The sequence below is a fragment of the Pelodiscus sinensis genome, chromosome 1 (genome assembly GCF_049634645.1).
Source record: "Pelodiscus sinensis isolate JC-2024 chromosome 1, ASM4963464v1, whole genome shotgun sequence".
NCBI lineage: Eukaryota > Metazoa > Chordata > Testudines > Trionychidae > Pelodiscus > Pelodiscus sinensis.
The window spans coordinates 102,946,685-102,970,360 of record NC_134711.1 but is presented as its reverse complement, the minus strand read 5'-3'; the positions used below and the strand labels follow the sequence as shown (position 1 = coordinate 102,970,360).

At 44.7% G+C, this 23,676-nt stretch overlaps 1 protein-coding gene across 2 annotated transcripts in view; it reads right to left on the bottom strand.

Moving 5' to 3' along the window:
- Positions 1-425: 425 nt before the first annotated feature.
- Positions 426-23,676, bottom strand: part of CREB3L2 (cAMP responsive element binding protein 3 like 2) — a 101,230-nt gene continuing 77,979 nt past the window's right edge. For both annotated transcript variants that reach the window (XM_006133371.4, XM_075940030.1), the window contains exons 6-12: positions 23,369-23,515; positions 20,692-20,750; positions 18,219-18,287; positions 10,071-10,170; positions 8,564-8,690; positions 7,517-7,751; positions 426-5,906 (exon numbers count right to left, since the gene is read on the bottom strand). In XM_006133371.4, coding sequence (XP_006133433.2) covers positions 5,831-5,906; positions 7,517-7,751; positions 8,564-8,690; positions 10,071-10,170; positions 18,219-18,287; positions 20,692-20,750; positions 23,369-23,515 — 813 coding nt within the window. In that variant the 3' untranslated portion in view covers positions 426-5,830. The remainder of the gene's footprint in view (positions 5,907-7,516; positions 7,752-8,563; positions 8,691-10,070; positions 10,171-18,218; positions 18,288-20,691; positions 20,751-23,368; positions 23,516-23,676) is intronic.

Sequence of the window (23,676 nt, the reverse complement as noted above, 5' to 3'; positions counted from 1 at the left end):
CTGGGTGTGGCAATTAATATTATTCATGTATTTGTCCTACACTGTAACTGTGTCTAGACACTGTAAGTGACTAAAAGTGACTAAAAAGTCACTTTTTATAAGTATTACAAAAGGGAAAGGTGAGTTAAATATTAATCTAAACTTATATTTACATGCAGATAAAGATACGGGGTGTCACAGGTGATCCCTGTGGATAGACAGAGCCCTTCTCCCCGGAACAGAGCCAGCAAGGCAAATCTAGCCAGTTAAAGAAGGCTGAACTATAGCTAAAGCAAAATGCAGGACAATATAGCACTTTAAAGACTAACAAGATGGTGTATTAGATGATGAGCTTTCGTGGGCCAGTCTGGCCCACGAAAGCTCATCATCTAATAAACCATCTTGTTAGTCTTTAAAGTGCTATATTGTCCTGCATTTTGCTTCAACTACCCCAGACTAACACGGCTACATTTCTATCACTGAACTATAGCTAGACCTTTAAATGGCTGCTAGTGGGCATCTATAGGAGGAACTGTATGAGACAGATCGTAACCCGGGGCAAGGGCGGATGAGTGTGCCGCGGGGCCCCGGGCAGCGAAATTTCGTGCGGCCCCTCCTTTGACATGGCGCATGCACTGTGGCGCCACAGCGCATGCGAGGGGCCTCGGGAAGCGTGGGGCCCGGGGCAGCTGCCCCGCTCGCCCTCCCCTAAATCCACCGCTGCCCTGGGGGAGGGAAAATCGCACCAGAGTGGAGCAAACTCCAGTGTTGCATCCCCTGAAGCAAAGAGGTCAGAAGCTGAGGCAGAGAAAGCCCTGAGGCTGGTGCCTGAGGAAGGAGCCCTGAAGGAGGAGGAGACCTGGCCCGAACTAGGAACCTGCCAGATACCTGAAAGATGTAGAGCTGGAACCTGAATGCAAGGACTGAGTGAAGCCTCTTTTTCTTTTTACCTATTTGTATTAAGAAAATGAACCTCCCTGAAAGAGACTTGGGACAGCAGCCACATACTTTGGAGCAGAGACGACCATCTCAGTAACAGGGACCAAGCTCCTCAGCCAGTATAAGTCAGACCTACTCCACAGAAGCTATGCCCATGGAGATCTGGCCTATGAACCTTGTTGTATTAAAATACTAGTCTGTATCATGGTACGAATGGAGGACACATGTGAAATTGTAACCTAGAACTATAAAGTATGCCAATCTCTCTCTTTCTTGTTGCCTCCTTCCCCCATCTACACAGTGCTAACATGGTTAGAAATGTTACATCGCCTGGGCCTGATTTCCATACATATATATTTATATTAAAAAATAATGCCCTACTTTCCTTCATAGCTTAACTCCCTAGAATCAGAGGCTAACAGCTCTGGAAATGTCTGAAAGTTATAGGGGGAAGTTAGGTTTTATAGGTGGGGTAAAACACTGATTAGGAAAGGGGATTCCACATAGGCATCTTTCAGGGTGGATTTCAGGCCTGTGCAGAGGCTATAAACTGCATAAGGCCCTAGAGACTGCTGAAGTGCGACTTGCATCGTTTCTTGGGACTTAAGTGGTGCCTGGCTTGTGTTGATCCTGTACCTAGGAGCCAATTTTACCCAGAATGAACAAGTGACAGATGGTTAGAAAAAGAACTTGCATAAGAAACCCATTTCATTAGCATTAGACAGACACTGTCAGGTTCAACGGAAATAGTGGATTTTAAAGGAATAACATTTCCCTGCAATACAAACATTGTGCTAGTTTATGAGATCCACACACACACACACACACACACACACACACACACACACACACACATCAGCTAAAATTTAATTAAGAACTAAAAATGTTAAGTCTATAACAAGGCTATATTTAGGATCAGAGGAACACAGGAATTGTTGTACTCCATATTATCCATACATTAAATCAGACCACATAGTCCAGAAGCCCGACTCAGACAGCAGCCTATATTGATGAAAGTGTAAAACCCCCATAAATGTGTGGTGTATCGAAGTGGAAAGAAGTGCAAAAAGCTTTAATGGTGGTTAGCAATGGTGTTGGGAAAGTCTTTTTAGTAGTGTACGGTATTATAAGGAACACTCAGACAGAAATCAGATTTTTTTTTAAGTGGTAACATTAACAGTGTCTCTTAACTGGAAGCGAACTTGTGCATTAAGTAGGGTAATGGACACAAGAGAGATTAGACAGCTCAGCTTCCACCTGCTCCATATTCACATTCCATACACAGCTATATGAATATTCCCCAAGACACAGAAAATATAGGCCCTGTTTTGCAGGAACACTGGGCCTCCTCCAGTTCCTCTAAAGTCAAGGGGACCTAGAGGTTCTTGGTAAACCAGGTCCTTTGGGGATCTGCTAATCACTGACCCACGCCTACCTGGATATACTTGAATGCCCCAAGATAGCCAATATGGTCAATCTAATACAGGGGGTCCCAACCTTTTTTGGTCCCCGTACCTTCTTGGCTTTTAGTAAACCTTCCCGTACCCTCTATTCAATATGAAAGGAAATAAATTCGAGACTCTAGAATTCACAACTTTTTTCACTGACTACTACTACTTTGGAAATATTTCAATTAGGATAATCTAGTTATCTACCAAAAATATTCCCCGTACCTCCTTGACAAGCTTCTCGTACCCCCTGGGGGTACACGTACCCCAGGTTGGGAACCCCTGATCTAACAGGTCATACATTTTCCCCTTTCCTTCTCTGACCTTAAGTGGATAAAATAATGCAGACACCACTCATGTCTCAATTCAAATGCTCTCCCACTCATACCTACCATTTCCTACCTCTTTCCATCATGCAGTTATAATGCAGGGTTCTTAACCCAGGGCTCCCAAAGGGATAGCTGTGTGCTTTAGGGATGTAAGTAGTTAGTCAACTACCCAATAAGCAAATGTTTATCGGGTAGTCAAGTAGAAACTCAACTAGTTGCTTCCCCCCTCCCCCCCCACCCCGCTTTTCTGCCTCTATCAGAGAGGGGCAGCAAAGGGGGAGGGAATATGCACGAGCTGGTGCTGGGGGGACCCAGCTTAAAAGTCGGTTCCTCCCCACAGTACCATCTCTGCGGGGGGCAGAGGAAGCGGGGGACAGCGGGGAAATGGCACAAGCAGGGATTGAAACAGTCCCACTCGTGCTGGTCCCGCCGCTGCTCCTCTCCCTTTGGAATGTACAAGAGCCACCCGCAGCTCTTGTATATTTCAAAGGAAGAGACACAGAGGGGAACCCGTGCCAGTGGGGAACTGCTTTGCTCCCTGCTGCCTCTCTCACTTTGAGAGATACAAGAACCGCAGGTGGCTCTTGTACATTTCAAAGGGAGAAGCGCAGTGGGATAGTGAGTGCCCCCTTACCAACGGAAATTCCATCGACTACTCAATTAGCTGATTAATCAAAATTTAACATCCCTAGTGTGATGGGTGTCTGTGTACACTACTGCAATCCTAAAAGAATTATCATGGCCATTGTAACTGACCCTTAAAAAGAAGGATGTGCCTTAGGGATGATGTTGACCCACAGCAACAAGATCGATTATGAATATGTTCACAATGGCACTTCTTACTGTCACCGACATTTAAAAAAAGAAAGATGCCTGTACACACAAATAAAGTTTAACCTAGAAAGGGATATACATACATACACACACACACACACACACACACACACACACACACACACACACACACTATCTGCAAGTGGAATCGAGGCACATGTCTCACTCTTGCTCATTTGAATATTGTTTCTGATCACGGAACAGTGGGGACTGATCCAAACCTACTCAAAGCCAAATGGATTCTTTCCATGAACTTAACCAGGTTTTGGATCAGGTCTATAGTAAACAGATGGGACAGTGAAGATATGAAAGGAGACTAAAAAGGAAAAAAAAAAAAAGATGAAGCATACTGCAGAAGCTATATTAAAATACAAAAACAGTACAATTTTTCTGAAAAAATATTTTACAAAATAGAATACCTGGAGTAAATAGTTACTGTACATGGTATAAAAACACAAGACTATGCTAGTTATTTCTCCTTATATATGTGAAAAAGGATTTTTTTAAAAAGAATTTTTATATTTTTAATTGCGTTTTCCCGGTAAATTGCAAAAGTAGCCATACTATTCTCTCCTGTAGGTTTTTAGGCTCACTGTGATAACCAAATAAAAATCAGAAGCAATCAGGGACGGTTTTGGGTAAAAAGGGCTGCCCTATCATTAGCACAATCTGAATACTGAAAGGATAATCACCACACAAAAGGCAGTGTGTTTTAGATGAACCAACATGGTGCGTTAGAAGCAGTATGCTCTTGTGGACAGGGTACTGCACTGAAAGATAGAATATCTGGATTCTATTCCTGGCTCCACCACTGACCAGCTGTGTGACTCTGGCCAAGCATTTCCCCTCTCCGTGTACCTATCCTCCCCTCCTCCCTTTCTTTTTCTGTCATGTCTATACAGGTAAGATGCTTCAGGACAGTGAGAGTCTCTCACCGTGTGTGTACAGTGCCAAGTATAAAAGGGACCTGACCTTGGTGGATCTTCTAGGTAGCTTTGTAGTAATAAATATCATCTATAGAGGGAGACCATCAACACTGACCTGAACTGTCTACCTGGGACAACTCAGTATTTTTTCCCCTAAGCACTGGCTTTCATTCCATGTACTTTTAGTAAAAAAGGAAGAGGAAAGGAAATCTTGTTACATTCTAATAACCATTGCAAGGAACTAAGTTTAATTTAAAAAAGCAATTTTTGCCACATTGATTTCAAAGTTAACCAAGAATACCTGGTGTGGTCTTGGGAGCTTGGCTCTCCAGTCTGGCTGCCAGAGGGAAGTTTTGAAAAGCTAATAAATACTATTTACAACAACAGGAGGAGGATGGGGGGGGGGGGGAAGAGGGAGAATCTAGAGCAATCTGAGGCCTTGTCTACCTCAAATAACTGCACCGATGCATCTAAAATGTAATTCAATCCATGCAATCTGCTAATGTGGACACACTTATTTTGATTTGAGCCTTGTATTGATTTAGTTTATGCCAGCGATGAAACAGCTTAAGCTAAATGGATACAATATACTAGTCAGAATCTTTTAAAATAATTTCCATATGAGGAAGTTGCACATTTTAAACTCAGTTTCTAAAATGATGTTGTTAAATTGGTGCAGATGTAGACAAGGCCTGAGGAGACACAAGGACTGACTGAATGTTGTTCAGATCCTTCATAAGGATGGCCCAAGTGAAAAAGGGGTAGGAAATGGGAGAGAGAAGCAGCGAAAAGAAAAAAGATGACAATATTGCAATTGAAGAGACTCTCCTGTCTGTGTTGTTGACCCAACAGGATTAGTGTCTGTTCTCTGCCATTGGTGGGAGAGATGGGAACTGTGGACACATTTCTCTTCCCATAAAGCTCCAATGGCAGAGTGATTGGCATGGAGCTGTGGCCAAATCTGAGCAGTGTCACACTGTATATCTCTTTGCTGTTTTCAGTTTCCTTCTCCCAAGTGACCTACTAGCCATGTTCCCAGGAAAGTTCCATTTACTCTACTCCACCATTCTACGTCTCTGCCCCCTGAGTAGGTACAAACACAAAACAACCAGCTGTACCCCTACTGTAGGATTCCAACCCTCCCTTGTGTTACCAGTCAGGGAGAGCAGTAGAAGAGGACGTAGGTTTGTGTGCTCGAAGAACACGACAGAACGAGGACAAATGCTGCTGACTAAAGTCACAGGCTCTTCAGCCGATTCAGAAGTTGGCAGCCACTCTCTCTTTTGCCCGTTGGTTCACTGATGGTATGAGGAAGGGGTGGGACTTTGGTTGAAAAGAAGGGAAGATAATGAGGGAGGGAAGCCTCTTTTTTTTTTTAAGAAGTGGCATTAACTCGTCTATCAATTTCAATTATTTTCAGTGTTTCATTCACTTCCAGCTCTGAGCTGACTCTGTAAGGAGAAAAATAAGAAAGTATGTTAATACCTATATGCAGCCATACAAAAAAGCACTCTCTCCACTGAAACTGGCTACTGCTATTACAGTGCCTGTTTACCAGGAACTCACTGGTTGGAACTTGGTAACACTGCAAATGAGTCACCTCTTCAGTTGTGGATTTAATTTTGGCCTCCAATTTAAATTAGATATACAGTAGACTTCCGATAATCCGGAACCTTTGGGAACTAGGTGGTGCCAGATTATCAGATATGCCGAACTATCAGGAGGTACTATAAGCTGGTTATAATATACTGTATACATTATATACTGTATATAAAGTGTTCTTAACCCTTTCTGTTGTACATACTGTATACAGTATACTGTGATGTTTTAGTTTTTTTAACCCTTTTTTACTCTTTTTGCTTGGTTCAGCTGCCGCCGCTGTTGCCGTGTAACTCATTTTTTGCCGAAGCTCACTCACTAGGCTCTTGCTATTTTGATGCCGGACTATCAGGAGTGCCATACAATTGGATGCCGGACTATTGGAGTTTTACTGTACTGTGGTGGACATGGGTGGGCAGAAGCTCTTATCCTAGTCTGTTAAGAGACATATATAAATAAAAACCTATTTGGCATAATGAAAAGGATCTGTTGAGGAGAGATCCAGGCTTTGAGAAGCAGGATACTGGTAAGGCACCCAGCGGTAAAAGTGAAGGAAAAGACATCACACGTCGGTTCTTCAAAACAGAGTTTCTCTCATTTTCAAAGAGCACCAAAATCTCACATTGTTTTGAAGCAAGAATTTAACAAGAAATTCCATGAAATTTTGTCATGGTGACCCTTCTAGCAATACATGCTCCATCTTCCCTTTAGCAAAGCTATGTTGAGTGCAAAAGGCACCCAGTTCCTTATAACCCACCCAGTCAGAAATCTTAGCAATCCACAAGCTCATGTTGACACTCAAAAGTGACAATGCCCCATGGCCTGCAAATTTTCAGATTGCTTAATGATGCAAATTTCCTCTCAGTTTTCAACACTTAGGCAATGTATCTCCCACTAGGTGATATTTTACTGGTACTTTCCTTCACAGGAAGTTATTTGTATACATGTGTGTGTACACATCAGACACAAACATGGACATCGACAAATATGGTAATTTCCTGCAAAACCTCATTTAAAATTAAACCTTACTGAATTAAGTTTAAGTAACTTAAGAGCTCATTGTGAGCACTAGCTCACCCCACTGTGGGTGGAAGCCCCAGCAAACACCCACCCACATACGCACGGTGCTGGAGCACAAGCAGAGCCCCAGTGCACTGAGTTGAGTGTGAGGGGTGGGTTTGGTTTTTTTTTTAAACCTTCTCACTTATGCGTGGAGCCAGAGTGATTTTTCTGTGGGTCAATGACTCCGTACTGAAAAAATGTTCCCCACCCCTGGTCTAGACTGTAAGCACTTCAGGGCAGGGACTGTCTTGTGCTATGTCATTACGATAGTGCTTACTACAGCAGAGCCCTGATTTTGACCCGGGGCCTCTGCACAACAGATATACAAATAAGGGTCCAGGAAACATGCAACAAGGAATTTCATGCAACTCATGCTTAGGCTTGCTTCCTTTGCACTCACCTGTGCGGCTGCAGTCCTAGCAACACTGATTTCTCTAGCCTTGTTTTGTTGGCTATTGTGAAGTGAGTGACTTTGTCCTGCTGTGCCCCTGGCACGGATTCCAGAGATAGGGCTGTGTGTTTGGACGCATCCAGCCGCCTGTCCCAAACGTCACTGCGATCTGCAAAGGAGATTGAACCATACTGCTCCTCCAGTTGGTGAGGCTCTTCGTAAATTAGCAGGCTTCTTGACCGTACTGCGAACAAACAGGGGAGGCAGAAACTACATGAGAAACATAGTGAGCCCAGCTATAAGGGCACTGGATATGTCAGGAATTGAAAGTGGCCAAATATAAATGCAATATATCTCGTTGCTCAGGATTTTGCTACCCAAGACGATAAGCTAATATATTTTAGAGCTGAGGAAATATGCTGCACTGACAATCATCCATGTGTGCCCATCACAAGTTCAGCATGCGCACTGGTAATGCAAGACCCTTTCCCCACAAGCCCAGAGACTGTGGTTGAACTGAAGGGATGACTTCCAGAGTGAACACTAAGAGACCAGGGCCACAGGTTCCATTTTAACAAATAGTTATCAGAGATAAATACAGGTTATACCTCCAAAAACTGGCACTCCCTGGTCTAGCAACATCCATTGTCTGGCAGGACCATTGATGCTCCCGGACCAGAGAGCCCAGGAGCCTAAGGGCAGGAGGACCAGCCAGGGCTGCAGCAACAGTGTCAGCAGCCTGGTTGGGGACAGTGTGAGACCGGGGCTGGATCCCCACAGCAGCCTGTGGCAGAGCAGAGCTGTGCTTGAGTCCCTGGCTGGATGGGTCAGTGCGGGGCTGGATGGCAAAAAAAATTTTTTTTCCTCAACTAAACTTTTCCAACCCACTCTCTATACTTGCCTTTCTACCTATAAAAACACCAACACCTCAAAAAGGGAAAGAGTAAGACGTATGCCCTGGATTCCCACAAAAATGTAAAGGAGGTCTTGTGGGGGGGGGGGGGGGGGGGAGAGGGGAGAGTGAGACAAACAAACAACTGCACTGGGTTAGCTTACCGATGGAGGCCGTGTATGACTCTGGTGTGGAATGCTGGCTAGGCAGCACCATCTTTGTGGCAGAAGGATAGGGGCTGTAGGTCTGAGAGAAGCTACCAAAAATGACTGCAAAGCATAGCACCACCACCTGCAACAAGACAGAAGAAAAAAAATGTCACTCTTTGATCACAGAATGAATGGGAATTAAGATTAAAGACACAACTGCCATGCTTTTTTTTTTTTTTTTTAAACCAAAAAAAAAAAAAAATACTGCTTCCAGGCTATTTTTGGTCAATATATATGCTGCCCCTAATCAAAGGTACACGGACAATAACAATTCAACAGTGAAGAGGACAGATTTCAATGCAAGAGTTTTAAAGATTGCCGTCATTTTATTCTGTTGCACTTAATTATTTGGAAGTTGGAAAGGCTAGTAGCACAACTTAACTGGACTGACCTCTGACATGCATTTAAAGATCCATGTTGCTTAACCTGTATCAGGCATTTCTAAGCCTCTTACTGTTGGATACAATCTTGCTTAAAGGTGACAAATGAAGAAGCCTGAAGGCTCAGTGTCAGACTAGACACCAACTTCCATCCAGCTAGAGCACCAACTTAAAAATAAAGCCTTTCTAACAGTTCTTTTACCCTGATTATAAGTGAGAATTCAACAAGAAGAGAGGTAGATTTACAGTCTCTGAATTATTTTTATTTTAATACATTCATTTGTTATTTGGTTCTAACAGAATGAAGTGACAAAGGGCTCCCATTCCATAGCTTCTTTGACACACATTTAAATATACAAGATTATAAGAGGCAACAAAAATCAACCAATGCAACAGCACTTCTTGCTTCACACTTAACACTTAATCTAATCAGCAGCACACCTCGCCAGACAGTAATCCCACCCTCAGACCCCCTGTCAATGGCTGCTCAAACAGATGGACTTTGTAGCCGATAGTCCATGGTCTTGTGTTCTTGCAGCCCTTAGGTCTGATACAAGCACGTTCTAAAGGAAAGGGCCTTCACAGAACATGCTCCACCAGAAGCCCTCCCACCCTGCTTTTATACCAAGTGGGAATATCCCCCTACTTCCTCCAAAGATCATGACTGTGGAAGTATGTCTGGAGCAAAGAGGTGGTCTCTTCGACAGGAAGATCCCATTATAATGGCCACAAACTAGGATTCTTTCCAGCAAGGTGGTGAAAAATCTCAGAAATCCCAGAAGTCATTTAAGACCTTTGTGCTACATTTCATTGTTACATCTTGACAAGAGATGCTTCCCACCCTGTGGGCTTTCATCCTGACGGGCTGAACAGAATGGGGAGGGTACTCTTAAGCAAAAAATAAAATCCACACATGTCCCAGGCTGTCTCAGTATTCATGATTTCCCAGCTTCCTGCTGCTCCAACTCTTTTTCCAACCCTGTAGTACTATGGAGTTGAGACAGACAGACTTGAGCTGGACTGGGAGAGTGTGTTTTTTAGCAACCATTGGCCTGAGGTCCCCCAACTTTTGAGTCACTCACCATGAGACAGGTCCCTGTCTGAGTGCTGGCTGCTTTATAGGAACGGGACACTTTGCCAGCAACCATGGCTTGGAGTCTCTGTAACTGCTGCAGAAGAGTTCTGGAATGTCAAGAGTAACACATAAATATTAACTAGTAGCTTTCCATACATCAGCCCATATGAGAATGCAGCTTTTTACCTTGATCTCTGTGCCTTACTAACAGTAAACATTTAAATGCAGGTGCATCTAGTTAAAATCCTCCTCTTAAATTTAGAGGCAAGGAAAGTTGCACTAATTTTCCAAAATAGAGTGCACATTCACCCAAGGAATACTTTGTTTTCCCATAAATGACACCCATTTCATTCTTCCCCACATATTCCCACCAACTATTTTACTTCCTACTTTTGAGGTTCCTACTTGTTCATCCTAGAAGAATCAGATTTTTAGAAAAGGGGGAGCAGAATTACCACAACTATGTGTGCAGTTGAAACTTGCATTCATAGCACAACTGATCTCAAATCAGATGTGCAGTTGGTCATAGGAGAATGTAACAGGAATTTTGCCACTGACTAATAGGCGCAGGATCTGGTCCACAATTATCCTAATCGATTGTGTAGCTGTCCTCAGACATTTCCGAAAATCTAGTTCGTAAGGAAAACTGGAAAGCTTTTGTAAATAAAATGTGTTAAAAATCACAAAACCTGTAATAAGTTTAGTCTTTTCTACCTATTCATTTGATTTAAATAAAATATTGAATGTTGCTTCCTCCTAAGGTTACCTATTTAAGTCTCATGTCCTCCAAAAGCTGATGAAGTCACAGAAACCTATGTTGCTTGCTATTATTACAATCATTCTCAGAGGCTGTACTGTGCTGGACAACGTAAGAGTCTCAGTCAAAGACAGCACTTTCTACCCTCCTGGCTTAGTGTAAAAGTATAATGGAGTGCTACAGGGATTACAGCCCATGAATTTGAGTACTGGCAGTTTAAAAGTGAGGTAGGAACTGATCTCTAACTATAGTTAAGCGACTATATTTCAGCCTGCTCCAAATGACATTCCGTTACTGATTTAGGCCTCCAAATTATTCTCATTTTGTTCTGACAAATGCCTTTGAACACAGTTGGACTAAAGCCAGTGCCTTATTTCAAACACACACACAAACCTTTGGAGAAGTTTGTACCTGAATTCTACTTTTGCAACTGAATCCCATTTTTACATTTCATTTCACCTCTAAGAGATTGCTCGGCCTCGTGACAAATACACATGGCAACCCACAACAGCTTTAAAGGCTGTGATACCAAAAATGCTGGAGCAAGAGAGATGGGAAAGAATTATTTTAAAACCAAGTTATTAAAAGCCAATTGTAGGACAGACCCAGAGGTGCCTTTGCAGCTCAATACACACTCACCTGTTTTTATAGATTTTTTTTTTAATCAATGATCATTGTTAATTAAGGTAGAATGATTTCAAGGACTTCAGAAGTGGAATCTGAAATTAGTACAAGGAATACTCCCAGCACAGATTTATTTGGGCCAGCAGATCCTTTCCAACTTTCACAAGGGTGTCTAACATGCTGTTGAAAATACAGTGTTTCACAGCTGGGTGTAAAATAAAACAAGTGGTTATCCTTCTTCTGTTCTTTATCTACAGTAGGGGCAACTGCAGGCAATTATGTGGGAGAGACACTTCAATTCAGATGAAGGAGGCCGCAACAGCTACTCAACAATACTGTTACACAGCATGCCTGAGTCACACAACCAGCTTTCCTTAAAAGGTAAATATATACTGAGCTTGGCTATTTCCATCTTCTAAACTAGTGTACACATGTCATGGGAAATGTTTTTTTTTAACCTTGTTATGCATAAATCACTGTAGTGACACAAAACCAAATCCTCCCCAAGACAGAGTAGTTGGGCATGAGGCACCAGAGGTCCAGAGGAGTTTCAGAAAAAAAATTTCCTTCCAGCTCTGGGCCTGCTATTGCAGTCTTGAGACAATAACAGAAGCCTTCACATAGCCACAGCTCTTGCTGCTCTGGGGGATTTAGGAGAGAAGGTGGAGATGGGTGTTGGGAAGGAAATGGCAGATGGATCTGCATAGTGGCATTGGCATATCCACTAACATTTCTCCTCTCTGCCACTCCCTGTGCAAACCTTGCAGTGCAGAGAGCCCCTGAAGACCTGAACTCCAAGATGCTATGCTCCCTAAATCTTTCTTTTCTCCCACCAAGCAGTGAAAGCATACCACTTCCACTGCCTCTTGGGCCCTTCATGGCCCAGTAAGTGGGCCATTAGATTTGCCTCAAAGTATTTACCAATTGCACAAAGTATGGATACTTTGTACTGGAAGTAAACAACTACTTGTAAGTTTCAAGAACAATCTTCAAACATCTCTAAACTGGACCTCACTTACACTGGTGAAAATCAGAAGTAGCCTTTGTGAAGTCAATGAAGTGACTCCCTATTTACCCTGGCATGAGGAGAGAATCAAGGCCACCAGTCTTGTTCACCATACTCAAGGATTCAGTGCTGGGAGTTAAAATACTCATGATGCATTTTCAAGCTCAGAACAAGGAACCAAGGCAAGAGAAAGCTGGAGTTCATTTGTTTGGAGCAACATGGCTACCCCTTTGCCATGGAATGGAACACTCAACCGCTCTTCTTTTCTATAGCTTGGTCCAAAAAGCTAGAAGAGATCATTGAAGGTCAAAATGCCTCCTCTCACATAGAAAAGGTGCCTTCAATATCATTACTGTTGGAGAAAAACCAAACAACAAATGGCCTGGTAGCACTTTATAGACTAACAAAACATGTAGATGGATACCATCTACATGTTTTGTTAGTCTATAAAGTGCTACCAGGCCATGTGTTGTTTTTTTCTGTAACAGGCTAACTCAGCTACCCCATGAAATTACTATTGGAGTGAGATGTGCTAATGGAAACTATAGAAAGAGCAGCTTTGTGGCGTTAAGAACATGGGCATTTTATACCAAGAGGCCTTGGCTGAACATCTGAAGGAAGGTCAAGAATGCTTTTAGTAAAACATATTGCCCATGGCTGAATTTTAATGGGAGAAAATGAAATCCTGAGGCAGTACAGATAAGGGGTTTACACCCTGGGATTAATCTCACTCTGTCTGACACATTTCCTGGTGATATTCAATTAGAGGGTCACCTTCTCCTAGGAGGTGTGAATGTGCTTTCACGCTTTCCCTGCCAATGGAGTGCCTTGCAAGAAAGCTGTAAAGTAACTGAGGGATTCCCTTTCCCTTCTAGTCTTTCTGGAAAATCCATTCCAGCCTGTGATGTCTTCTTTGTGTTTTTATATAGGTAGATTTCTTTCAAAAAGGTTCCTTTAACACCGAAGGATGGACTCAATCCAAGCTTCACCACAACACTTTCCTGAACAAGACATGCTGTCTGGCACAAGCATGAAATATGGGTCACTGCAGGATCACCTTATCAACTGAAGGAATTACCAATGAGACTTTGGTGACTATTGCAGCTTCATCTCTTGCAAAGCGCCTGATCTAATACAGTCACCTGACACTGCACCTTGGAAGTCAACAAAAGTTTTACTTTTAACTTCAATGGGAGTAGTAGCAGGGTCTCAATGGACTATTCTTAGCATCCAATAAAGAGCAACCAGATTTCACTTTAAAAACCCCAACAACACTACCTTCCAAAGTGATCTGTGTGTGTCAGGTTGGAAAGCAGCACAGCTTGCTTTCTGTTGTTGTTTCCCCTGGCAATCCCATCATTCCTGATCCACATACGAGCCAAGAGGTTGTAATAACCAGTTTGTGTGCTATCAGTTTCCCAGTACAGTTTGCACACACAGCACAAAAGTAATCCATACATCTGGTGAGGCACATTTTAAATAGGATCCAATTTCTATTATTTCTCTGGGGGAAATAATCAGTAATAAATACCCTATTTCTTTGCTAATTTAATACAGGTAAACCCTATTTTTTCCAACACTCCTTTTAATCCCAAATATCTGTTTCCTCCAGTCGGACTGCATGATGTAGGGGAAGCAGCATGGCCCACTGGATTCTACTCCCAGCTCTGTCATTGACCACCTTTGTGACTTTATGCAGTCACTTCCTCCACATTATCCTTATGCCTGTTTCCTCTCCCATCCTTTGTCTGTCCTGTCTATTGAAGCTTTCTGGTGCCAGGACTCTCTCTTACTTTGTGCCGTGCCTATCACAATGGAATCCTGCTTTCCCTTGACTTCTATAACTCTGTTCTGCCCTGGTTCTCCTCCTACCTCTCCAATTCCTCCTTCAGGCTGCTTTTTGCAGAATCCTTCTCATCAGCTCTTCAGCTTTCTGGGGGGCTTCATAAGGCTCTATTCTTGGCCCTCTTCTTTTCTCTCTCTAAACCGGTGGTGGGCAACCTGTGGCTCCTGGGTCAAATGAGGCCTGTGAGGGCCTATGACTCGTGAGATATTTTGCGTACAGCTGCCCACGTGCAGGGATGCCAGATTACGCTGGTTTCCATCTTTGCGTTTTCCCCCCTACCGGTATTACTGAAGTGATATGCACATAAAGCAAGGGCACCTGAAGTGCGGTGTGTGCTAATTGCTCGCAACACTGACTGAGAGCCATACATTCCCTCTGCATTCAAAGTGCTGCTACCATTCAATTCTCACACCCTGCAAATGCTACACACACAAGCAGTTAGCAAAACTATTCAATCCCAGAAGACCATCTTGTTGACGACAATCTTGCCTTCCCCCTGAGATGGCGGGCCACTCACGCAGCCCATTCGCTAGCCTCAGTTGTCCATCGTTGCTCTATACCTGATCACTGTGCAATCTCATCTGCAAACACAAATTTGAGTACCATGTCTGTGCTAACCACTCATAGAGCCACTTCTCTACCACAGACCTACCTTCTCCTGCCTGAATTAAAATCTCATCCTCTCTCCCCCCAGCATCTCCTGCCTAACCACCAGCTGAAGCGAAGCATGGCTAAAACAGAGCTCCTGATCTTCCTCCTCTTTCAATCATTGTGGGCAAAACCACTATCCTGCCTGTTACTCAGGCCCATAACCTGGGCATCATCTTTGACCCTGCCCTCTTCTGTAGGCCTTCACATCTAGGTTTTGTCTAACTCTTACCTATTCTTTCTCTGTAACATCTCTAAGATGTACAGACTCTCCTATCCATTCACACACCTGAAAATTCTTGTCCAAGCTTTCATCCTCTCATGTCTCAGTTCCTGCAACATCTTTCTCTCAAGCCCGGACAAACACAATCTTGCTTTACTCTGATCTATTCACAATGCTGCCACAAAAGATGGCTTCCCTAGCTCATCATGCCGATTGTTCATTACTGCTTCCCCTTTGAATTCCCCCACTGGCTCCCACTTTTCTATTGTGTCAAACATAAGCTATTGGTCTTCACACTCATTTTTCTGTTGCTCTTAATTCCTTTTTAAAACCTTACTGGCCTAGCCCCACCTTACCTATCAGCTCTCATTTGCTCCTGAGCTATCGATGCTTGCCTCCAATTGGCCTTAGATGCCAGCTTCCACCACCCACTTGTTACATTTCCAAACAAGTATTCTTCTGCTGCGCTGCCTCACACACTGGAGCTTTTGTGAACATTTTCAATGCTGCCCCTCATTATCCACCTTCAAAACCCTCATCAAAACTCCTGTCAGGGATGCCTATAAGAAACTCAACAGTTAGGCAGCTGATGTACAGAGACCACTGCCTGTTATGCAGACCAATACTCTCACTTGTAGTACCCCACATGTATGCAACTGCTCTCTCTTGTCTTATCTGGAGAGTGTAAGTTCTTTGGGGCTGTGACCATCATTTGGTTCAGTGTCTGTATAGCACCTGGCACAAGAGAGTCCTGGCCCATGACGGAAACTTCTGGATGCTACAATAAATCCCTGTGACTTGGTTTCCTATTGATGAAATATCCTAATACTACAGTGAGAGCACCATAGAAAAATTATTAATTCTTGGCTCAGTCCTGGATTTAGACAATGTGTATTAAATAAAGGTCTGGGAGCCACACATTAGATGAGGAAGATAAAGAAATATTGAATAATTATTCATTCACTCAGGCAAAGGTCCTCAAATGTATGATCACTCAACTAAAGACTGTATCATGATGAACATGCACAAGAGGCAGACATAAGAATTGCCTAAACAACAGGGAAAGGGTCCAGCTGCATGGAAAAGACACTGGCAGGGGAGAGGGGGCGGCAGGTAGGCAGCAATTAAAGGCTCTGTCAGCTTTCTCCACTGCCTGCCCACTGCCAGAGCCTTTCACTGACAAGCGTCGCTACAAGCCGCTGCATGGATCCATCCTGCTTTTCACTGCAGCATGTAGCTGCACATACCCTTCATGCTATCACCTGGGATGGGCACGCTAGCCCAACACCACTAAGAAAGGCAAGGCTGATGAATGGAAACGATGCAACTAATTCTGTACATCTGGGATGTGAAAGACTTGGGGATAACATCACCCAAACAGATGCTGTTTCAGGGTTTAGTATCAGAGCTAAGAGCATCAGCAACTTGGGAAAACATTGAGTTTTATTAAAAATAGAACTTCTTTTCATTATTACACAAGGCAACCTTGGGTGTGAGGAACACATGACAGGGGCAAGATTTCTGGAAAGCCTGCTGTGTGTCACATTGGGTAAGACTATGCTTACACGAAAAACTGGGGACAAGGGCTATTTGGGGAGAGCCTTTTCAGGGGGCTGTTAAGGGGAATAGAGTCTGTAACTGGCTATTTTCTCTTTCTTGCACCTTGTTTTAAAACAGCTCCCATGAGCTCCCATCAGAAACTGATTCTCGACCCGGTCTGATCTTATACAGCAATGCCAACCTTCTCATGCATAAGGCAGAGTGGGGAGATGGGCAGAGGAGGGGAGAGAAGTGGCTTGGATCTCTCCAAACAAGCAGCAGATGTCTTTATGCATGAGCAGTGTGTGGGAGACATTCTCCAGCAAATTACAGTGATACGGGGTCTGTCTCCATGAAATTAGAAATTGGATCTGGAGATTAGAAACAACACATGCCACTCATTGAGCAACACCTTGGTTGCCAGACAAATTTTAGGTCCATTTCTAGGTTCTAGGGCTTATCTTTAAAGCTCAGTTATTTCACTGACCACCTCCCTCCACGCTTCATGTCTGTGTAGATATGTACGCCAGACTCATCCTGTACATAGACAGGAAAGCTATTCTCAGGGGAATTTGCCAGCACTAGATATCAGGTTGAGCTCAAGTCTTAAAACCTTTAAATCATGATGCACAAGAGCCCGAATATTTTCAACAAACAATAGTCTTCCTTTTATCAGATATGGGAGCTAAGCTGTGAAATGGCCTCAGCTGTTTGTCCTTTGAGTAAGCCACCTGAATTCACCTCTACCTGCTTCTAAATTAAGTGAAGAGGGGTAAGAAAGGGGTTCTCAAAAAAAAAACCTGCATCGCTAAACTGATAGAGATGCTGTAGTGACAGGTGCCTTAGAAGGATGTCAGGCAATCAATGATCACAATTCTAGAAGAATTATTTAGGGTTCTAGATCTAGGCATCACGTGTCCACTGCAGCCCTACACTCCAGATTAGGGCCTCTCTTCTCCCAAGGTCTCATGTCAGACCAGTCTTCCATTAGTAAAAGACGGCTTGATGAGACTTTTCTAGCCCAGCAGTCTCACTCTTAGATCAGTCCAGAAGTTTGCTGGGAGAGTGACTAGCCTAGGGAGAGTACCCTAAGCATCAAACCTAAGGTCTCTCTCACTATGCTTAATACTTGATCACCAGCAGTGTTCCCTATAAGCTGAGTGCTTGGTCAGCCACCCAGGAGAGATTCAAATGCTGCCCAGCTGATTAGCAGAGAGCTCACAGTGCCTACAGCCAGCAGCATGTGTTTCTATTGGTGGTTCACATCCACACATGCTTTGGTGTGCATAACAAAATTCATTCTATGCGGTGATGGAAAAAAATTAGAGAAAACTGAACACAAGGCCAGGTTTTTTAAACATATTTAACCTCCCCCTTCTTTGTCATTAACCAGATCAGATGGATCCATTTCTCATGAGTCACTGTCCACAGTTCTGGTACTTGATCCCTTGTTTTTCAGATTTCCTACTTTTCATTTTAGAAGCATGCTCCAGTTGTCCTTTCAGATCCTACCTGTTTGTGTTCTCAAGGACTTCCACTTTCTTACGCAGCTCACTGTTTTCATTTGAGCAGGACTCAACCCTGAGGAAAGCACAAGGAGGGAAAGGCAAACTTAAAACCAGACATCCATTATATTTCAACAAAGGGGGTAAAAACAGAGCCTATTCTAGATGAAAACACATTGCTGCAGACCTTTGCAAATCTTAAAGTCTAATCTCACACCACCTAAAAAAAGCCCCTGACAAATGTTACCCTAGGCAGTCTACAAGTACTGGTGACACCTGCTGGTTGTAGTGCTTGAGATGAGTTCTTAGTTTAGGTCCAGCTTCTTCAGTATCAGCTATAGTTATTTCTTCTCAGCTTATTGGCATGGACAGGATGCCCTGATGAGCCTTCTAGCTCCATCCCACCATGCCATGCTCTGTGTTTGATAGAGGGTCTTTCGGGTAACTCTTTCCAGGAACAGTGCTGTGGACCAGGTGACTATAAATAACCAGTGTTCTAAGGTGGGTGGTTTATGGACACACCACAACAGCTCTGACAAACAATCATGGCCGCTATATGCACACCGTTTAACCATTGCAAGTATAGGCCACAATGTTGAGGTGGGCCAGACCACTTTTTGGCCTGACAGTCAAACTCGGGACAAGCAATTTAGTGGCACAATGGCCAGAAAAGGGCAGGAGCAGGCCCTGCCTACACATTGTGGTAAGAGCCAGTGAGCCTAAGCAGGGCCCACTCCATGAAATTAGATCTGCAGTGGGAGGGGTCGGCTCGCTCTGCAACCGCCCCCAATGCCTGTCCAGAGGGGAAAAAAATGACACTACCATCTCCTTTCCTAGGGCTTCATACATCCCAGAAGCAGGACCCAACCTCCCCTCACCCACTTGGTTCTTACTCATTTTAAATGGTGCTCTGTAGTTCTGACTGCAAAGAGACACAACCCCCATTTTCTCACACTGTGTCCTTGATAGATCTTCCTGTATCCTGGAAGAGCAGAGTCAATGCATCTCACCTGCACTGAATCACAGAACACTAGATCTGGAAGGGACCTCAAGAGGTCATCAAGTCCAGCCCCCTGCCCTCACAGCAGGACCACAATGTGAATTAACCATGATATTTATTTCCAAAGAACATCTGTCATTTCCAAGAACATATTGCCTCATGAGCAACAGTAGTAGTGTGAGTAAGGTGACCAGACAAACCAGACTCCCCTCTTAGTAGAGGGGGAAGATGCAGATGGGAGAGCTTTGCCATGTGCTTGGGCATGTGGGGGGAGGAGGGGTGAGAGGAGTGGATGGGAAACAGGCTTTCAAGGGTTTGGCCTGAGGGGTGCAGGACTATTTCAGCTGGAGACAGAAAGAGAAAGAGGATAAATTGTTGGAGGCATCACCAAAAAAAGTATTAGGAGTTAACAGATGGGTTGCATACAAGGAGAGATGAGGAAAGATTCAGGATACTTCAGAGTAATTAATTTGGGGCATAGATTTTGTGTGTATATGGTTATAGAAAGGTTATGGGGCGGGTTCCAGAGTGGCCTCGGGGATAGGGCGTTCGCCTGGAGAGGGCAACGTGGAGGGTTTTAGTCCCACCCTCTCCCTCCCCTTCTGCCCCCCCCCCCCCCCCCCGGCCAAGGAGAGGCGGGATAAAGGGTGCCCTGAAAGTAAGGTGTTGGGCGGGTTCCAGCGTCTTGATAAAGAAAACTCACTACCAATGTGCTGCTTCTCTACCTCTTACTTTATCTACTGCTTCTGTCCCCACCATCTTAAGAAATTTAATCATTCAGAGCTCAGTTTGGGCTGGACACTGCCTGTTGAGCGAACCATGAAAATCATGCTGAGTAGCCAAGTGGCATACCAAATACTGAAACGTATGGATGCATATTAATTTGTCTTGGCTTATTTGCAATCCAACTAACTAGACCTATTAGCGTGATACCAGGATTCAGCTTGGACCCTTTTTATGTTAGCATATTCACAAGAAGATTCCACACAAAAGTAGCTAGGAAACTGTACAACACGAAGCAGAGCACAGCAGGCTGCTGGTTAGGGGGAAAGATTGTGGATTACACTGAAACCAGGCCAAAATCCCTGGCTTCCAGGTACTGATTTGAGGGACAAGGATAGCATCAACAAAAGCAGGATTTTTCAGGTAAGGCAAAACAGCTATCACTAAGGTTTCTGAGACAAGTCAATCTCCTGAAGCAGGAACCAGTTTCTAGGCAGCTTCTATGCTATGTTAACATCAGAAGACCTACTACCAAAGCACCAGGTGTTGACACAGTAATATTTGCCTAACATTAACCAACAATACACTTTATCTGTAGAACCCAAACCCACCCTGTTCTCTTTCCTGTAGAGAAGTTCTGCCTTTAGCCACCAGTAGGTGGCAACTGAAACACATTCTGCAGGAAACACAGGATCAACCCTCCCATCTCAGCAACTGTTTTATTGGTTCATTTGAAAGGGGAAGGAGGCTGGCTTACTTTTTTTCCAGGCTGTCCATGTATTCTTTCTTCTTTCTCCTACTTTCCTGGGCAGAGATCTAAGAGGGACGGGGGAAAAAAACCACACAAAAAACATCTTTATAGCAAAAAGAAGCCACAAGTAACTGAACAAATTGATTTAGAACATTGCCATTATTAAATCCAAGTCTGTTTGCTGCTCTTCTTTATTTATTTTTTCCCTTTGGCAATCAGCATTAGCATTTCCTTGCCAATTCCCCATCCTAGTGCAAATATAATCTTAACAAAAGCTATATACAGGCAGTCCCCGGGTTACGTACAAGATAGGGACTGTAGGTTTGTTCTTAAGTTGAATCTTATGTAAGTCGGAACTGGCGTCCAGATTCAGCCGCTGCTGAAACTGACCGCCAGTTCTGACTTACATACAGATTCAACTTAAGAACCCCAAGTCAGCTGCTGCTGAAACTGATCAGCAGCTGATTCCAGGAAGCCCGGGGCAGAGCAACTCTGCCTCGGGCTTCCTGTAGTCAGCGCTGGTCAGTTTCAGCAACGGCTGACTTGGGGACGTCTGGGGCAGAGCAGCTGGGGTGCTGCTGGGTTGCTCCAGTAGCACCGCTCCTCGGCGCTACTGGACCAACCCAGCAGCACCCCAGCTGCTCTGCCCCAGGAGTCCTGATTCAGCTGCTGCTGAAACTGACCAGCAGCGGCTGAATCAGGCTGCCTGGGGCAGAGCAGTTGGGGTGCTGCCGGGTTGGTCCAGTAGTGCCCAGAGCGGCGCTGCGGGACCAACCGGCAGTGCCCCAGCTGCTCTGCCCCAGGGTCCACAACAAAAGCCTGGTCTGCTGGGGGGGGGCACACTAGCTGCGCCCCCCCCCCCCCCCCAGCAGACCAGGGACACAGGGAGCAAAGTGGCAGGGGGGGGTGCCTCGCCTCTGAGGCTTTTGCTCCCGGTGCCCCTGGTTTGCTGGAGACGGTCCCCAGCAGACCAGGGGCACCAGGAGCAGCTTTTCTCGCCCCGGTGCTCGAGGTGGCTGACCGCTGCCTGTGAGCTCCGGGGCGAGAAAGCCCCGTTCGTAAGTGCGGATCCGACATAAGTCGGATCCGCGTAAGTCGGGGACTGCCAATAGTCATGCCCCTGTTCTAATTTTTGGTCTCATACTTTAACTTAGAGGAAAAATTTCAGGGGCAGGAATGGGACATGTGTTTATAAAATGCACCACGTTCCAGTTTTAATACTGGATAAATACATGACTTATGCAAGCGCCCATGCATCCACACCTACAAAATATCTGAGTGTGTACTAGATCTGTGCAAGGATAATTTAGGGGGTCAAGTTGGAAAGCTTGCCCTTCTCACCAGCTATTCCCCTGGCTGAAGGAAAAGCAAGGCACTTATGATATTTCAGAGTCCTGGCATAAAATAGCTAATATAAAGCCCTGGAATTATACTGATTGAAGAATATGGACCATGATGCACAGCAGATTTACAAACATGAAAATGGTGGGTGGACATCTATGTCATAGTAGAGGGGACCCAGAGGCTCTGTCTAGACAAGGCAAAAAAGGGATGGCTTTCTTTAAACGGAGTTAGCTGACATGATTTCATATACCACTAGCATAGGAGTGGGCAATAATTTTTGATTGGGGGGGGCTCCAAATATTTTATAAGTGCTCTAGGGCCACACTTTTCTATGGAGGGGCTGCAGGGTCTGGGGTGGAGGCTGGGTGCAGAAGGGAGCTCAGGATAGGGGGACTGGTGTGCAGGAGAAGGTGTGGGGTCTGAGAGGGAGCTTGAGTGAAGGAGGGCATATAGGTGCAGGAAAGGATTCTGGCCTGGGGGAGGGATGTAGGAGGAGTGCAGGTTCTGGGAGAGAGTTGTAACCTGGGGGAAGGAGAGTGCACAGGGTTTGGGTGGTGACCTGGGCCATGGAGTTGGAGTGCACGAGGGGGTGGGGTGCCAGAGGAAGGCTCCGGCCAGTGGGTGTTTATCTAGGCAGCTCCCAGCCAGCCTCCCAGCAGGACTATCAGGCAGGCTCCCTACATGCTGGAGCCCTAGGGCTCAGTGGCTGACTGCTGCATGTGGTTCTCTGCGCTGTGTGCCTGGGGGTTGGTAGGGGTGGGAAAGAGGCTTCCTCGTCTCCAGCACAATTGTTCAGCTCCTTTTGGTCAGTTCCATTGGCTGCCCTTGCCTCCAGCACAATCTCTTAGCTCCCATTGACTGGAACCTGCCAATGGGAGCTGAAAGATTATGCTGTGGATGGGGGGAGGTAAAGCTTCCCCTCCTCTACCCTCCCCCAGAGCAGAGAGGCAGATGGAGCGGCCAGCCACTCTGAGCCCTGGTGCTGCTCCTTGCCTGTGGGTCTAACGGGGTGGGAGGCGGGCTGGATTGAAAGGTTTGGTGGGCTGGATCTGTTCCCGGACCATATTTTATCCGCTCCTGCACTAGCACCTAGAATACGCATAAATAAATATATTTATAATTGTGTTAGCTTTAATTGCTACTCAGATGCTATGGTGATGAGCCACAAAAGTAGCAGGACAGACAGACACACACTGGCTAGATGGGTAACTTAAGCGGTATGTTGCAAGTGATAGAAGAGACCCTACAGCACTATAGATCATTATTGTAGAAGTGTCGTAGCATTTTTATACAAGACATGGGAGGGAAACATTCAGCAGAGATGCTATCTTAAAATTACCTTGTTCTTGATTTTCCTGCGGATCTTCTTCAGTGCTTTTTCCTCTGCCTTTGTCAGGGGTAGCTTTGTAGGAATAGGGTAACCCTCTGCTATCAGTGTTCTCTTCTCTTCTTCCGTCAAGATCAGGGGACCAGTTCCCTGAAGCTTCTGCATGTACCACAGGGATGAGGGGTTAGGGAGAGGCAAAGAAAAAGGAAACAACTAGATCCATGGCTCCCTGCTCAGTTGTTCTGTAGGGTGTAGGTATTAGAAGTGCAGATACCTACTTACTTCTGTGTGAAATAACCCTAATGAAAACAGAAGGGAGG